Here is a 17,233-nt window from a genome sequence, read left to right on the forward strand (position 1 = left end):
TAAAAATTATATATATAAAACATATATATAATATATAATTGTTATGTGTTATATTTTTGAAATTATCACCACAAATTATTTAATCTACCCATCATCTCACATGGTTATTATTTTCTTATCTTCATCTTCATCTTTGTCTTCTTTTATTCTTTTTTGTGGTGAGAACACTTGAGATCTATCTTCTTAACACATTTCAAATATACAATACAATATTGTTAACTATAGTTATAGTGCTGTACATTAGATCTCCAGAACTTATACACCTTGTGTCACCAAAGCTTTGTATCCTTTGACTAATGTCTCCCTATCTTCCCCTCCCTGCTTCCCTGGCAACCACCATTCAACTCTCTGCTTATGTACTGTAATTTGCATACCCTGGGACTGACCTATTTTAAGGTCAGTGATATGATTGGTGATATGACAAGGTCAGATATATGATTCAGTGGTTTTTAGTAAATTTATAGAGTTATGCAATCATCATCAATTCCAACGTTTAGAACATTTTCATCACCCAAAAAAGGTCCCTCATGATCATTTACAGTCAAAGAAATTTTTACTTTGACAGTGAATTTGGGAATGGTTTCTATTCTTGTACTTAATCTTACTCTATATTAGGCATGCAAATGGATATAGTCCAGGATGGAGTTGAAAAGTTTTTGAGATGAGAGGGAATCAGAGGACATTTGGATATTACTCCATGACACCTTTGCAGAGGAGTGAGCATGAAAATACCAGAAGCCATACTAGGCAGAAATAGAAGTGATCCGACCCTTGAAAGCTAGCAAAGGAATTAGGACAAGTGATTTCAGGAATAAATGGAAATGGGCCATGGAAGGAAGTGAAATCATATGGGACTTTATTTATTTAAAGGTCATATAAAAGTGACTGAAAATTCTTGAAAGGGCAAAAATAGAGCTAAGGAAATATTGTATATAGAAAAGAGGTCTTAATGGTTAAGAAATTGCCGATAAGAATTTCAAACTGAAGGGGCACCTAGGTGGCTCAGTCCTTAATCATCTGCCTTCTGCTCAGGTCATGATCCCAGGGTCCTGGGATTCCTGCTCAACCGAGAGGCTGCTTCTCAGTCTGCCACTCTGCCTACTCGTACTCTCTCTCTCTCTCTGTCAAATAAATAAATAAAATCTTTAAAAAAAAAAGAAAGAAAAAGAACCTCAAACTGAAAAGTGGGATAGTAGAAGCCACTGTAATCGAGACAATAGGCAGATTTTCATTGAGGGTAAGTTGAGCTGAAATGAATTTTAGGACGTTTTCCCTCTTAATTAGCATCACCTATCACAAAGCTAATAAATGGCAGAATCAAGTATATATTCAAACACTGACTCTTAAATTTCTATGAAACCAATATTTGTTTCAAAAAGAGTTGATTCAAAGATAAACATTAATTTAAGCTTCGATCATATAACTAATGTAATTATGTAAGTGAAATCCATACGAGGTAAACAAAACAAATACCATTTTCCTCTTAGTTCTTTTATCTAAGCTATACTTCTAGCAAAAAATAGGAAAGATGCATGGGGGAAAACAGAGAGGTATGCTTTTACCTTCTACAATTTCTTGAAACATGTTGTTAAACCCTGTGAAGCCAAAAGGGTATATTCAAGTGCACTAAGGTGTAAATTTTCATTTATTATCCACATAGTTTTCTTCTCAGTTAGAACTGAGAGAATGTCTGTCCCTCCCTCTGGATTCAGGAGATCGTTTTTTCACAAGCAGTGCTTGAGTTGGGAAAAAATAAGTGGAAATAGCCCTTAGGTTTTTCTCTGGAGATTAAGTTCTGCTACAGAAGCAGAGGCGCGTTATTCTTTATCATTTTTTTCTATATTCCTTAACCCTAATCCTCTTCTGCATGTGCCCCGTCCCTGATCTTTCTCTTCACTTTCCCTCCTTGTCTCTTCCTCATTTCTCATCTATGTTCTTCCATGACTCGACATACCAGCATAATGGCTCGGTTGGGCAAATGGGTCAAGGGTGGAGATGGCGATGGCGTGGGGGAGGAAAGGCGCAGAGAAGTGGCAGAGCAAGTCCCAGGATCTGGGTGTGGGCAGCAAGCTAAGGGAGAATTGCTTTATTTTGCTCTCCTTGCCTGCCCCCTGCCTCCTTCAACCCTAAGAGTAAGTCAAGGATTTCGGTGTCTTAGAGTAAGAAACGGAGATGGGAAGACCAGTTTGTGAGGTAGAAGATGATGGCTTGCACCAGGCTTGTTGCAGTGAGTGTGGAAATAGATGGTTGAAATCCGCTTATGTTTTGAAAGAAAAGGAAGAATTTTCTAGGGGGAAATAATGGGTCAAGGTTAAGGAGGAGGAAAAGAGACATATGCCACATCAAACGGACTTGCCATCACCTGAGATGGGAACATGTGTATAAGGAGCTGTTGTTGAGGAGGGGGAGCAGATAGGGAGCTCAGTTTGGGACATGATAAATGGGAGCTGTGAAGAGGAGAGCTTTTGTTTTTAATTAGAGTTCGGGGAAGAGGTCTAGGCTAGAGACGTGGATTTGGGAATCATCACAACTGAAGTATTTAAACCAGAAGATTAAATGGAATTACTTAAGGAGGGCATGGAGACTAAAAAAAGGAAGTGCCCCCAAGGGGTGATCTTTGGAGGATCACTAGTGGGCCAACACTAGAGGATGGGGAGATAAGGAGGACCAGCAAAAAGCAAATGAGGTGGAATAAACACAGAAGAACAAAAAAGCCATTGGTTTAGTTGTATTCTGGTTAGCAATTAGAGTCTATGAATACGAATGTTATTTCACTATGTGCTTTATTTTTCTTTACAACTTCAGAATATAACATCCCTGGTAACAACATGTACATGCCCCTGTGAGTTACGGGTGTGTATGTGATGTGCATATTTTCTAATTAAACCGATATATAATTAAATAGATATATATTTAAGTATGTCTATATGCATATACATATATATACACTTTAATTCACTGCTTCATCAATAGAAGAATAGTATGAAATTAATTTCAATTTTCATTGTCCAAGATTTGCTGTATTTACATCTTATATTTTATATTATATATTATATTTATATTTATATAAATATAAATAAATATATTTATATTATATATTATATTATTTATATTTTTTGTCCAAGCAAATACTTTGTCTTTCTTCTGGTTTTGTCTGATTGATAGTTAGTTCAAGTGTTTGGATTCAGTTTAAATTTCAGACCACTATAAAATAGAGTTTAGCTATATTCTTTTTATCTCAATAATTAAATTATACTCATAACTTTCCATTTAAAAAGCTATAACTGTTAAAATATATGACATGTTTAAAAAGTAAGGCACTGAATAGGTAAAGGAAATTTATGCACACTTAAAATTATTTTGTGGGTGGTGATATTTTTTTTTCCATACCATACTATTTCATCCTGGATATCAACATTGGCTTTTACTGTGGAAAATGAATCTTTCTACCTCACTAGGTAAGATGCTCATCATTAAATAACCTAATGGGGAGAACCAAAGCCTGCTGTGTTACTTAGCTCCAATGAAGACTGACTTAGGAGCAGGGGGCAGGAGTTCTGGCAGCATCCCACGATGGAGACTGGGGAAGGAGAGGAAGAGGAAGGGACTATGCTGGGAGGGAAAAGAGGAAAGGATGATGAAAATAGTGAGGGGAGGCAGGACTGGTAATGAGAGGGAAGCAAAACAACATGAGCTAGATATAAAGACGGGGTACAAAGCTAGCCTTGTAAAGGGTATCATGGAAATGAGAATAACTAAGGAACAAGGAACTTGAAACTTAGAACGAGAAAAAGGACCTTTGTCAGAGGCAGGGCATAGCAAGATCAAGGGTTTAGAGGGGATTCACAAACAAAGCAAGGGCAGCAGGTGTCTCTAAAAGTGCTCGGCTGTGCCTCTGCATCATCTGCATTTCCTGAGCTGGTGGTTACAGTGCTACAATCCACTAAAGCAGAATCTTTCAGTGTTGCCAGGAAATCTGCATTTTTCAAACAAACACCCAGGCCCTCTCCTCATCCCCAAGTGAATCATATGCCTGCTAAAATTTGAGGACCACTGAACTATTAATTAGAACATGTAGAAATAAAGATCATGTAAGAAATAAATCTTGAAAATGTGTGTAGTAGACTCGAAAGGAGAGGATAAAGAAATGTGCAGAATAAGAAATATGTAGGAAAAATAATGAAAGTAGGTATACGTGGGTGGCTCAGTCTGTTGAGCGTCTGACTCTTGGCTTCTATCAGGTCATGATCTCAGGGCCCTAGGATGGGGGGATCAAGTCTCATGTGGGGCTCCATGCTCCAGTCTGCTTGGAATTCTTTCCTCCTCCCTCTCTCTCCCCCCTGCCCCTCCTCCTGCTCTCATGCCTTGACATGCTCTCTCTCTCTCAAGTAAATAAAATCTTTAAACATAATAATAATGATGAAAGTAGGTAAAATTCAGGAATAAAGTAATAATGAACTGCCAGGGAAGTATGAGATGAGTAAAGAAGTAAGGCAATGGTGACAGGAGTCAAAAGAATGCATGGGATTGAATTATGAGAGGGCAAGCATGACATCCTCAAAGAGGACAGTTATGGGGCGAGAAAGATAGAAGACCACACATGGCCTCCGGAACTCTGCTTCCCAAGAGCTAAGCCGTGGGAGGCCTGTAGGTACCCAGAAGTTGAGAGCAGAAAACAAATTATGACAAGAAGAGCAGATTAGTGGAAAGGGACCATCAAACAGCTACTACACGTTCTTTCTCTGTCCAGTCTCTTGAGTCTTTCTCTGCTGTTAGAGGTGCTGGGTATCAAACATCATCCCCACCCCCATGACCCACCAATATCTTTAGATAATCCCTTTCTTTGCCAAAATAACACGGAGTTGTTTGCTTTCTTAATCCACTGTGGCGGATTGAACCTTGTATCTGGTCTGAGTACAGATGAGTAAGGGGTACATCAAAAGTGGTGATTTTTGTTAGAGGCCTTAGCACACTCCTGAGTGAGATCAGATGAACCAGGAAAAGTTTTAGGTGACTGGCAGGGACGACTGTTTTCTTACTCTTCCTCACCACTGTTCTTTGTTCATTTGCTTTAATTTGCATTGAAGTACATACAATAAATAGTTATGGTGTGTTTTATTTTTCGGCTCCCACTTCTGAAATGTAGAAGTCTGTAAGGACACAATTAAGAGCAAATTCTAAGTGTCTCACACTACTGAAGTGTTCCTTAGCCTTCACAAACCTGTATCCCTCATCAGCTTATTGTCCTATCTTCTGAATAGTCCAAGCAATGAAGGATTTTTCTTTCAATCGCTGCAATAAATATATAAATAAAACAATAGAAACAGTCATTATATGTTTACAAAAAAAGAGTGTCGTCTTACCAAGGAAACTGATACTTTCCCATCAAAGTCATTAGTGTATGGAAGGGGAGGAAGAGTGCTCCTTAGATGTTAATTTTTCTATTGGATTCTAATATTTCTAAATAAGAAATGGAATTACGGGAATTTTAATAATTTAACTGGTAAGTGTAGAGAAAATACTCAAGAAGTACTCAACACAGAGTGCAGGATATATGAAGAATGCTTTGACAGTGGATGCAAAGGGATGTAGGCAAGTGCTACGCCAGGCCAGCGGAGGGAACTTCCCTCTTCTTTCACTTTGGTGGGTGTTTCCCTGGTTTATTCCTCCCCCTGCCGAAATGCTTCCTTTGTCTTTCCTTATCAAAAGATTCCTTCATGCCATGGAATCCTTACCCCTGTAGTATGCTTGACCAATTCTTAGACGATGATTATAAAAGTCAGTAATTCTTTAATTAGTAATCACTTTTAGATTTTTCTTTACAAGTGAAATGAGAAACCACTAGGAACAAATTGGGTAATGATAAAATAGCCTAGTGAATTTTTTATGCTATCAATATTCTTGTTCTAGCCAATAAATTTCTCCTTATGCCCATTAATATATTTTGGCATTAATATATTTTCTTGGCATTAATATATTTTCTTCCCATTTCTCAGCTATTAAAATTTACTCACTCTGCCCTATCTATCATGGGGGAATATATAGGTAGTACTTACTGAATGCTTGCTCTGTGTTGGGCATTTTTGTAGGCATTTCACATGAATGATGACCAAGCTTACCCACCTCTTAGAATTCTTGTATACTTATTCATAATTTCCTGTGGAGGAAACTGAAGCCTGCCTAAGGTCACCATGCTAGTAGGTGGCGGAGCCAGGATTTACATTCAAATTAGCCTGAATATAAAAGCTCATACTTTCACTCCATATTAATGTGACCTCAAATTTATTAGTAATGAACAATAATTTGTTTTGAATACTAATACCTGACATATGTAATTATAAAGAATCTTCCTTGTAGTTGAGCAAAACTTGATTTATTTCGCTTTTAAAATCTTTGAAAAACAATCTTGGTTTTAGAAAAGATCTTGGCCATTTTGCTTAAAAAAAACTCTTAGGACATATGAAAACCTCTTAGAATAGTTCTTATCTGTTCAAAAGGAAATCATGCTATTCGGAGTTCTGTTTCTCATTTGCCATCTGGTACTAAGGGCTGCAAATGCTTTCTGCTTTTTTTGTGTAACTTGCCTTTATCTTTGTTGTTCCAGTACTGGATACCAGTTTATTTACTATTCGCCTGAAAACACAGCCAAAGCAAAAGAAGTTCTCAGCAACATCAATCAGCTACAACCTCTGATAGCAAACCATGCAGACCTACTGCTTAATTCTGCAAGCCAGCATTCTCCAGACAGCTTGAAGAATTCTTTAAAGATGCTTTCAGAAAAAGTAAGATCCAAATCACCACTAACAGTGGGGAAAGTCAAATCCCCAAATCCCCATGGGTGTTGCTTTCTGCATACATTGCCTTTCGTAGCATCTGGAAATGTAAAATAGACCAGGTTAAAACGTAAGCTTCAAAGTATTGCCAAAGGATCAAAATGAATAGGCCTCATTCTATTCTCAAATCTTACGAAGCATTTTTTTTTAAGTAGGAAATGAAACCTATTATTGGCTGAAGTATATTTCCTCTTTTTCTTGACATCTTTCATTCTCTTTGGTGCATGGTCTTATTAAATGAGTTAAATTAGATTTTGAAAATTTCTTTATTTTCCTCCGGTGACCAAAAAATTTTTATGCATATAAGGCTATATGTTTGAATAGGAGCGTCACTTCGTTTGAAAGCACAACTTTGATGTGGATTCTTATCAGTAGCATGAGGTGATTCCTCTGCCTTGGTTTGCTTTCTACAACATTATCTACTGGGAGAAGGTTTTTAAAATTTCCAAAAATATTAGCTATTGTTTGAAATGTAATGGGACCTAAGCCTTAATTTTTTCAAAGATGACTTGCGCCTGTACATGCAAAGAGGTAAGATAGTCTGGCATGGGTAAATACTGAACATCGACTTCCATATCTAATTAAGGCAGCTGAACAATTCAGAGAGATCCAAGATGGAAAAGAGAAATTGCAGCTTGATTTTAAATACAAAACCAGTTGTCCTGGAGTCCAATTCCAATACACTTATCCTTAACCTTCGCATTCTGAGAACATCTTGCAGTTTATTATGAGATAGTTCCAATAAATATGACCTTGAAGAAGCTGAGCAAAAAAAAGATATCATTTAAGAATAAAATAACTATAGTTTGTCATGTCTCTAAAGAACAGATTCATAAAAACCTGGGTATTATATATGTGTGTATTTTTGATCCATATATGTTAATTTATAATATTAATACCTGGCACTTATTGAACATTTTAAAGTGTATATTACCATGTATTTTTCTTACAGAAAAAATAATATCTATTTTCATTAAAAATTAGCTCATATCTATTCAACAAGGTCCACTGAATTGTCTCATAAATTAAAAAGTGAAAAATGACAACCTAAGGCTTCTAGCTCAAAATGCAGCATTCTTTCCATGACTCAACAGGTACTTCCTTCATGAAAAGGAAAGAAAAAAATTGACCCACATTTCACAGATACCCTACTTTGCCAAATATTGTGCTTTATGGCTTACATTGTTTCATTTAATCTTCAAATTTAATTTTCCAATTGTGGGTACATATTAGCTCCTTCTCACAAAGGACAATGGTTGAAGCTCAGAGCCATTAAAAAGAAGATGTGTGAAATCATACAGCTAGAGTCAAACCTGGGGTTCAAACAAAACCAGGGTTCAAACCCAGGTCTGGTTAACTCTGGAACGGAAAATCTTTCTGGTATCTTCTGTGTAATGTATGTGCTTTGACATTTCCTTTTTAAAAATGTTTTAACATCTTTTTGTTAGATATACTCTTCAGTAATACTTCAGTATCCTAATAGTCAATAAATATGTCTTATAGTCGATAGATATGTTATGGCTAGAAAAAAGTGGGGGGAAAGAGGAGAGTATTATATATAGTAAAATAATATAATCTCAGTTTCGTTGATTGCTTTTTTGGACTTGTAGGTGATGTGAGGTTTTTCTGGATTCACCTAAGCAGAAAATCTTAGCAAATAGGACATAACTGCAGTGATTACAGAGCAATATTTATATTCTTCCTGTGCATTGGGCAGGGGGTTGTCATTTCATTTACAACTTGCTGCAAAGATTGGGGTGGGGGATGGGACAGGGTGTGTATTTTTCCTGTAATTCAGAATTGCTCCAACTTTCTCCTCTCTGTTTTTCTACTAAGTAGACACACTTCATCTACTAATACATCTGTGAGCCCTTGAAATCAGGGGGAACTTTTTTAGGTTGAGTTTGCAAGCCATGCATTATTTTAAGAACTCATGCCTGGAATTTCTAAGAATTTTTGAAGTTAACAGAGTTTTGCATAATCTATCAAGATGGCTAATAATTTATGGTTTAAAATAACATATGATCCATGAACTTAGCATAAAATGTAAATATTCTTAGTGGCATCTTAAATTTTATTATAATTTAATATTAGAAAGATGTAGCTTAAAATATTTTCGATTTTTGTTGTTGTTGTTGTTGTTGTTTTAAGATTTTATTTCTAAGTAATCTCTATACCCAATGTGGGGCTCAAACTTAACCGCCACAAGATCAAGAGCTGCATGCTCTACTGACTGAGCCAGCCAGGCGCCCCTAAAACATTTTGTGTTTGAGATCAGGGTCTTTCACACTGTGGGTTAGAGCATAAAAATCCTTTTTTTGTGGAGAGGCCTCTTGTTTCTTTTAGAGTCTGAACTGTTATGTTTACAAAATAAGTACTTTGGTTGTTTTCTTTGGAATTCATTCATGTAGCATATTCAATACATAAAAAGAATTATCTGTGGTCATACTTACCAAAGAAACTCCATAGTCAAATATGGGAAAGTTCTCTGTACTAGGCTGGGGAGGTTGGGGAAGGCTGGGGGCAGCCCATGGGTAGTGTAGAGGAGGGATTCGATTACTTTGTAATGAAATGGCATCTCTCCTCTTAGGTAACATGTTGCCTCTGGAGCTGATAGCAAAGAACACATTATCAGATCAATATATACACAGAGTCTGGAGTGGAAAGCAAAGGACAACAGAGACAATCGCATATTCAGAGAATCTCAGAGCAGCAATATTTGTAGATCTAAAGTCAATTCATGTCGTTTCTATTGTTACTGATAACCAAGCCATAAGACTAAGGTTCCCCAGCAAAATTCCATCCCTCTGAACAACTACTGGTGGAAACAAACAAATGAACAAACAAATACAATTTATGAAAAGTAAAAATATTTACTGAGTTTGTATTAATTATCAGGTGTGGTTTCTGATACTGGGTGCAGAAAATGGAATAAGACACAGATCTGTTCCTTTTTTTCCAAGAGATTCAAGGCTCTCGATGATAATGGTTATTTATGATCCTAAGGATGATGATAATAATAGCTAGCATTACACTTTAATAACTGTAAGTGAGGTATTATTACTTTCCACAAATCCATGAAGTGGACATTATTATTTTCAACATTTAATCTTTTTAATCCTATGAAGTAAGTATTGTTAATATCCTTATTTTATATGGGAAACTGAGGTACAGAAACATATATAATGCACCCAAAATCACACCTTGTGAGTCTAGCTCCAGATACTGTGAGCTTAACTGCTATACAATATGGTGAAATGTTCCATGAGTTCCATGATGGACACTTGCATATGCAGTGAAGGAAACAAGTAAGGATGTGGGGGTGGGAGTGGGGAAGACAAAACTGAAAGTTCATGAGAATAAAAATGTTTTATAATTTTTCATGTCCTAATGAGCACAAACTAAATTAAATTGTTCTAATTTTTAAATTATTAGTATATCTTCTGATAAATGACTGGGTTTGTTTGTTGCATATTAATCCATGAAAATAATGAAGAAATTATTTAATATTTTAGGGTCATAACAAAAGACAGACTCTGAGTTTATACTAATAGGTTGAACAGAGAAGACAAAGCATAGGCCAAATTTTTAACATAAGACCTGAAAGTTTAATAATAGGATGTGATAAAAATATATTTTCCTCGGGCGCCTGGGTGGCTCAGTGGGTTAAGCTGCTGCCTTCCGCTCAGGTCATGTCTCAGGGTCCTGGGATCGAGCCCCACATCGGGCTCTCAGCTCTGCAGGGAGCCTGCTTCTCCCTCTCTCTCTGCCTGCTGCTCTACTTGTGATCTCTCTCTCTCTCTCTGTGTCAAATAAATAAAATATTTTTAAAAATTAGTTATTAAAAAATATATATATATATTTTCCTCAAACTCAACACACACAAAACAGATGATCATATCAAAAAATGGGCAGAAGATATGAACAAACACTTCTCCAATGAAGACATACAAATGGCTATCAGACACATGAAAAAATGCTCATCATCACTAGCCATCAGGGAGATTCAAATTAAAACCACATTGAGATATCACCTTACACCAGTTAGAATGGCCAAAATTAGCAAGATAGGAAACAACGTGTGTTGGAGAGGATGTGGAGAAAAGGGAACCCTCTTACACTGTTTGTGGGAATGCAAGTTGGTGCAGCCACTTTGGAGAACAGTGTGGAGATTCCTCAAGAAATTAAAAATAGAGCTTCCCTATGACCCTGCAATTGCACTGCTGGGTATTTACCCCAAAGATACAGATGTAGTGAAAAGAAGAGCCATCTGTACCCCAGTGTTTATAGCAGCAATGGCCACGGTCGCCAAACTGTGGAAAGAAAAAGATGCCCTTCAACGGATATGGTCCATATACACGATGGAGTATTATGCCTCCATCAGAAAGGATGAATACCCAACTTTTGTAGCAACATGGATGGGACTGGAAGAGATAATGCTGAGTGAAATAAGTCAAGCAGAGAGAGTCAAGTATCATATGGTTTCACTTATTTGTAGAGCATAACAAAGAACATGGAGGACATGGGGAGATGGAGAGGAGAAAGGAGTTAAGGGAAATTGGAAGGGGAGATGAACCATGAGAGACTATGGACTCTGGAAAACAACCTGAGGGTTTTGAAGGGGCGGGGGGTGGAAGGTTGGGGAACCAGGTGGTGGGTAATAGAGAGAGCACATATTGCATGGAGCACTGGGTGTGGTGCAAAAACAATGAATACTGTTATGCTGCAAATTAATTAATTTTAAAAAATGCAAAAAATATATATATTTTCCTTTATTTTAGACTGAAAGTATGCAGGACTATGGAAAAGAAAAGGGAGAAAAAAGTAATGTGATGAAATTCAAACTGAAAAATTGAGGACCTAAGTATAGACCAATGTATGGGTATTTATCACTACTAGCTTAGACATATATGTGACATTAGCTTTTTTTTCGTAATTTTTTTATTTTTCTTTTTTTTCATTTCATTTTATTTTATTTATTTTTCAGTGTTCCCAAGTTCATTGTTTATGCACCACACCCAGTGCTCCATGCAATACGTGCCCTCCTTAATACCCACCACCAGGCTCACCCAACCCTCCACCCTCCTCCCCTCCAAAACCCTCAGTTTGTTTCTCAGAGTCCACAGTCTCTCATGGTTCATTTCCGCCTCTGATTTCCCCCATCTCACTTCTCTCCATCTCCCAATGATGTCCTCCGTGTTATTCCTTATGCTCCACGAGTAAGTGATACCATGTGACATTAGTTTTAAAGCCCATCACATTCTTTATTTCACATAGATTGATAAATCCTGTTTAGAAAATCATTATTATTATTGCTCACTAAAAAACAGTATCAAGCACTTAATTATGTTTGGTATTGGACTAGATGCTATAGGACAAATACTACATAGAAATGGCCCTTAACTTTTACCACCTAAAATTCTAAAAAATGGCTTGTGTCACATTATGACAATTGCTAAATGGTAACAATAACAGGGTTTTGTTACAAATATTAGAGGCTAAGCTCACATTATATTTAACAAAATCTCACAACTTTTGATTTCTAGTATCCTTTAACCTTAATATGATATGCTGAAACATCCTACTCTATTCAAAACAAAGAAAACAAAACTTTTTTTTTTTTTAAGAGGGACCATCCTATTGAAATTTACCAGCCTACCAGCTGCTGCCTTTTTTTAAAAAATATTTTATTTATTTGACAGACAGAGATTTCAAGTAGGCAGAGAGGCAGGCAGAGAGAGAGGAGGAAGCAGGATCCCCGCTGAGCAGAAAGCCCAATGCGGGGCTCGATCCCAGGACCCTGGAATCATGACCTGAGCTGAAGGCAGAGGCTTTAACCCAATGAGCCACCCAGGCACCCCAAAAACAAAACATTTTATTCCAACATTTAACTCAGGGTTTTCTTAAGAAATATGCTGGGGTTTTTTTGTTGTTGTTGTTTTGTTTTTTAATGACAGTGCCAGGAAGCCAGTATACTAAGAAGTTGAAGATACACATAATATATTAATTATGTTGATCACTTAGGTACTGAGAAGAAATTCTTATTTTTGTTTACTTCAAACACTCCTAGATCTATCTCAGTTCCAAACTAAACAGAAGAACTTAATGAGTAGAGGTTCTTCTGTTTGTTTTATTTAGAGTTGGTGAAAGTATATATAAAGGGATATAAAAATAAATAAATGAAATGAAATTTTGTGAAAGTATTTCTATTCTTTTTATATTCCTCTTTAAATGGTAAACACTTAATTGGTGAAATAAGCATATACTAAGCAAAAATGAACCAGGAAAATATGACCCATAACCAGAAGAAAGATCAAGCAACCAAAAGAGATCCCAAACGACAGAAATAATGAAATTAGCAGATAAGGACCTTACAACAGCAATTATAAATATGGTCCATATATTTAGGGAAGGTGAGAAGCACATAAATGGTGAGGAAAAAATGGAAATCTAAAAAAGAATAACATAGAGATGAGAGAATTGTGAAATATAATGTCTGAAATAAAAATATATATTAGGTGGGCTTAGCAGATTGGTCACTTGAGAAGAATAAATAGTGAACTTGCAAACATAGTATTAAGAAAAAGACATAAAAACATAAATAGAACAAAAACGACTTATAGAACAATACCAAGAAGTCTCGCATGCATGGAACTGGAGTTCTGGAAGAAGCAGAAAGGAAAACGGAATAATATTTGCTGAAGTGATGATGAAGATCTTCAAAATTCAATGAAACAGTGAAACTATAGATCCAACAAGCTCAATGTACTCCAAGCAGAATAAACATGAAAAATGAAGGTACATCACCATTAAATTGTTGAGAAACAAAGATAAACTGAAAATTGAGAAAAAGAAAGAGAGATATGTAACAAAATTATTCACAGGCTTCTTATTAGATACTATGTAAGCCAGAAGACAATACAGTAATATCTTCAAAGTATTCACACACACACACACACACACACACACACACACACACATATTCTATATTCTATATCAAGAGAAGATATCTTTCAAAAATAAAGAAGAAATAAAGACCACTGTAGACAAATAAAAACTGAGAGATTTCATAGAAAACTTGCACTACTACAAATTTTAAAGTAGTCTTCAGGCAGAAGGAAGTGATAACGTTTACAAAACATAAGGAGTGCCAGAAATGGTAAATATCTGGACAGTTATAAAAAATTTCAAACTTTAATTTACTTAAACATATTTACTCTTTAAAATAAAAGTAATACCCAATGGTGCCTGGGTGGCTCAGTCAGTTATGCATCCAACTCTTGATTTCATCTCAGGTCATTATCTCAGAGTCCTGAGATTGAGCCCCGTGAGGGCTTCAAGCTCAGCATGGAGTCTGCTTGAGATTCTCTCTCTTTGCCCCTCTCTCTGACCCTCCTTCCCATTCAGGTTCTCTCTCTCTCTCTCTCTCAAAAAAGAAAAAAAAAATTAGAAAAAAATAAGTAAAAGTAATATCCAATGTATTATGTGGCTTGTAACTTATTAGTGTAACTAATTAGTGTAAGTATAGATATAGTGGAATAGAATAGAGAATCTAGAAATACATCCACACATATATATTTCAATAACTTTAGACAAAAATGCAAAGAATATTCACTGGGAAAATGACATTTTTTAACATAAAACTCAGAAACAATTGGAAATCCTTAGGCAAAAAAAAAAAAAGAAAGAAAATTTCCTTATCTTTACCTCACACATCTATAAAAATTAATTTAAAATGGATCATAGATCATAAGATCATAGATCTTAATATACAAGCTAAGAGAAAGAAGCAAACAAATGTCTACACGACAACATAGAAAATTTCTGTTATCTTGGGTTAGGCAAATATTTCTTAGAACACAAAAAGTAGGAACCAAAAGAAGAAAATAAATGATACCTACGACATCATCAAAATTAAAAACATCCATTAAAGTTTTCAGGAGACACTAGTCAGAAGTCACTATTAAAAAAATGAAAAGGAGGGGCGCCTGGGTGGCTCAGTGGATTAAGCCGCTGCCTTCGGCTCGGGTCATGATCTCAGGGTCCTGGGATCGAGCCCCGCATCGGGCTCTCTGCTCTGCAGGGAGACTGCTTCCTCCTCTCTCTCTGCCTGCCTCTCTGCCTACTTGTGATCTCTCTCTCTGTCAAATAAATAAATAAAATCTTTAAAAAAAAAAAAAAAATGAAAGGAAGTCATTCAAACGGCAATTTGAAAAGCTAGACAGAATACATTTATTAAAAACACTTGAGGGGCACCTGGGGGCTCAGTGGGTTAAGCCTCTGCCTTCGGCTCAGGTCATGGTCTCAGGGTCCTGGGATCGAGCCCCACATGGGGCTCTCTGATCAGCAGGGAGCCTGCTTCCCTCTCTCTCTCTGCCTGCCTCTCTGCCTACATATGATCTCTCTCTCTGTGTCAGATAAATAAAATCTTAAAAAAAAAAAAAAAAAGGAAAAACACCTGAGAATAGGTTGTGACTTCTGATCTTGAGAGACTTTCAGATAGAAATAGGTAACAGTGCTGGTGGTGGGTAGAGATGGGTTTTAGAGACTGGGGCATAAAGATGATAGTTGAAGATATCGAGAAATGAGTTTTATCACCAATAGAAAAAAAATGCTTTCAAGGTAGTGTTTTAAGATTCTTTAGGATCCACTTAGGATCCAAACATATTTTAAAGGAGCTGGAATGAGGAGTCAAGAAAGGAAACTGAAAAGATCATTCAAGAAGGAGGAGCATGGAGCATAAATAGAAGAGTGCACTTCACAGTTTACATCGAACTACCACGAGGCTTTCACAAATAGCCATTGTAATTTTGTGCAAACTAGGGAAAAGTGATTATGTGATTTAGCCAAGGTCAAGTGAATAATTCGTATGATCTGCCCAGATGTCAAGTAACTCTCCTGAAAGTTCAATGTTCTTTTCTTTGGGGAATGTTGAACACATATTAATGTACTAATTCCAGTGTATAGCACTACTGCCCTATGAAATGATTAAAGCTTATCAAACCGGAAGTGCCTAGATGGCTCAGTTGTTGAGCAACTGACTCTTGGTTTTGGCTGGACTCATGACCTCACTGGTCCTGGGATCAAGCAGTGTAGGGCTTCCCCACTCACTAGGGAGTCTGCTTGAGAGATTCTTTCCTTCTGCCCTATCCCCTCAATTAAATGAATAAGTCTCTAAAAAATGAAAATAACCAATCTTAATGTGGTGATAATTTTGCAGTATATCTAAATGTTGAAATCTTATACTGTACACATGAAACTGATAATACAGTATGTCAATTATACCTCAATAATAAAAAAGAAATCAAATGGTATCAGAGAGGGACCAATGTAGCTGATGAAAACAGTGAAGCTAACTGGGTGCAGAACAATAGGGAGTGGTAGGGTCTGTGAAAAAAATAAACAGGATTCTTTTTTGCCGTATACATGGCTACTATAATAATAATAATAAACCGTTTATGTCATGGGCTACTTCTGTATTGCAGGTGGGATTAGGCATCACTTTGAATTTTTTCAGTTAAAAAAGAAGATTCTAAATAGAATGATACTTGGGGCGTAATTTGTTGAGATCTCTAGTTTAAAAGGGTGGTTTTAAATAAACATATTCTTAGCTATTCCTCTGCCATTAATGTTTAGGAACCTAGGAAATTCACCCCCAGGAGAGGTAATTTTACTGGTTTTATACTTGCAAATAATTCTGTATGTTAGTTTGAAGAATCCTTGTATAAAAATATGAATTGAAAAAATGTCAGTAAGGCAAGAAAACATTTCATTTTTAAGATAACATTTCTCTCTTTTAATATCAAACGAAATGATCAACCTTGGGTTCAGAGATTATGCTTTTTTTTTACTATATTATTAAACTATTTTAAATAAATTGTTTTTCCTACCCTTAGGATAACATTTAGACAGCCCTTTTTCTTTCCTTTAATGCAGTGTGAGCTGAGTCAGAAAAGGAAAACATTTTCAATACTTTGAGCCAATGGGCAACTCGGAGACACAGTCACATCTTTCTTAGGATTTTAACTTCCCTAATATCATCTCAGTTGCAAGAACAGCAACATTTAGATGTATCAAGTGATTACATTAATCAAGTGATTACATTAATCTCTTCAAGCTAATTTATTTTGATTGCAAAACATCAGGGTCTACATTGGTCTACATTTACTAAGTATTGCTGGTCAAGAAAATTTGTAGATCATATGGTTATAGTAATGGAATATTTAGCTATTTTCTAACAAAGTACAATTCTGTGCAAAGGATCTTGGTGATTCAGAGAGTTTCCAAAGAGTCAAATCAATTTTTCAATGTAGACACAAAATGTTTCTCTAAGATTTTTTGAGTTCATTCAGTTACCCCCAAGAAAATTCTGGTTTGTAAAACTGCAAGAATATGGTATA

At 36.2% G+C, this 17,233-nt stretch overlaps 1 protein-coding gene across 4 annotated transcripts in view; it reads left to right on the top strand.

Moving 5' to 3' along the window:
- Positions 1-17,233, top strand: part of INPP4B (inositol polyphosphate-4-phosphatase type II B) — a 563,252-nt gene that overhangs the window by 420,284 nt on the left and 125,735 nt on the right. For all 4 annotated transcript variants that reach the window (XM_045992576.1, XM_045992594.1, XM_045992567.1 and 1 more), the window contains exon 16: positions 6,605-6,782. In XM_045992576.1, the coding sequence (XP_045848532.1) occupies positions 6,605-6,782 (178 nt within the window). The remainder of the gene's footprint in view (positions 1-6,604; positions 6,783-17,233) is intronic.

The sequence above is a fragment of the Meles meles genome, chromosome 2, assembly GCF_922984935.1.
Source record: "Meles meles chromosome 2, mMelMel3.1 paternal haplotype, whole genome shotgun sequence".
In the NCBI taxonomy this organism is placed as follows: Eukaryota; Metazoa; Chordata; class Mammalia; order Carnivora; family Mustelidae; genus Meles; species Meles meles.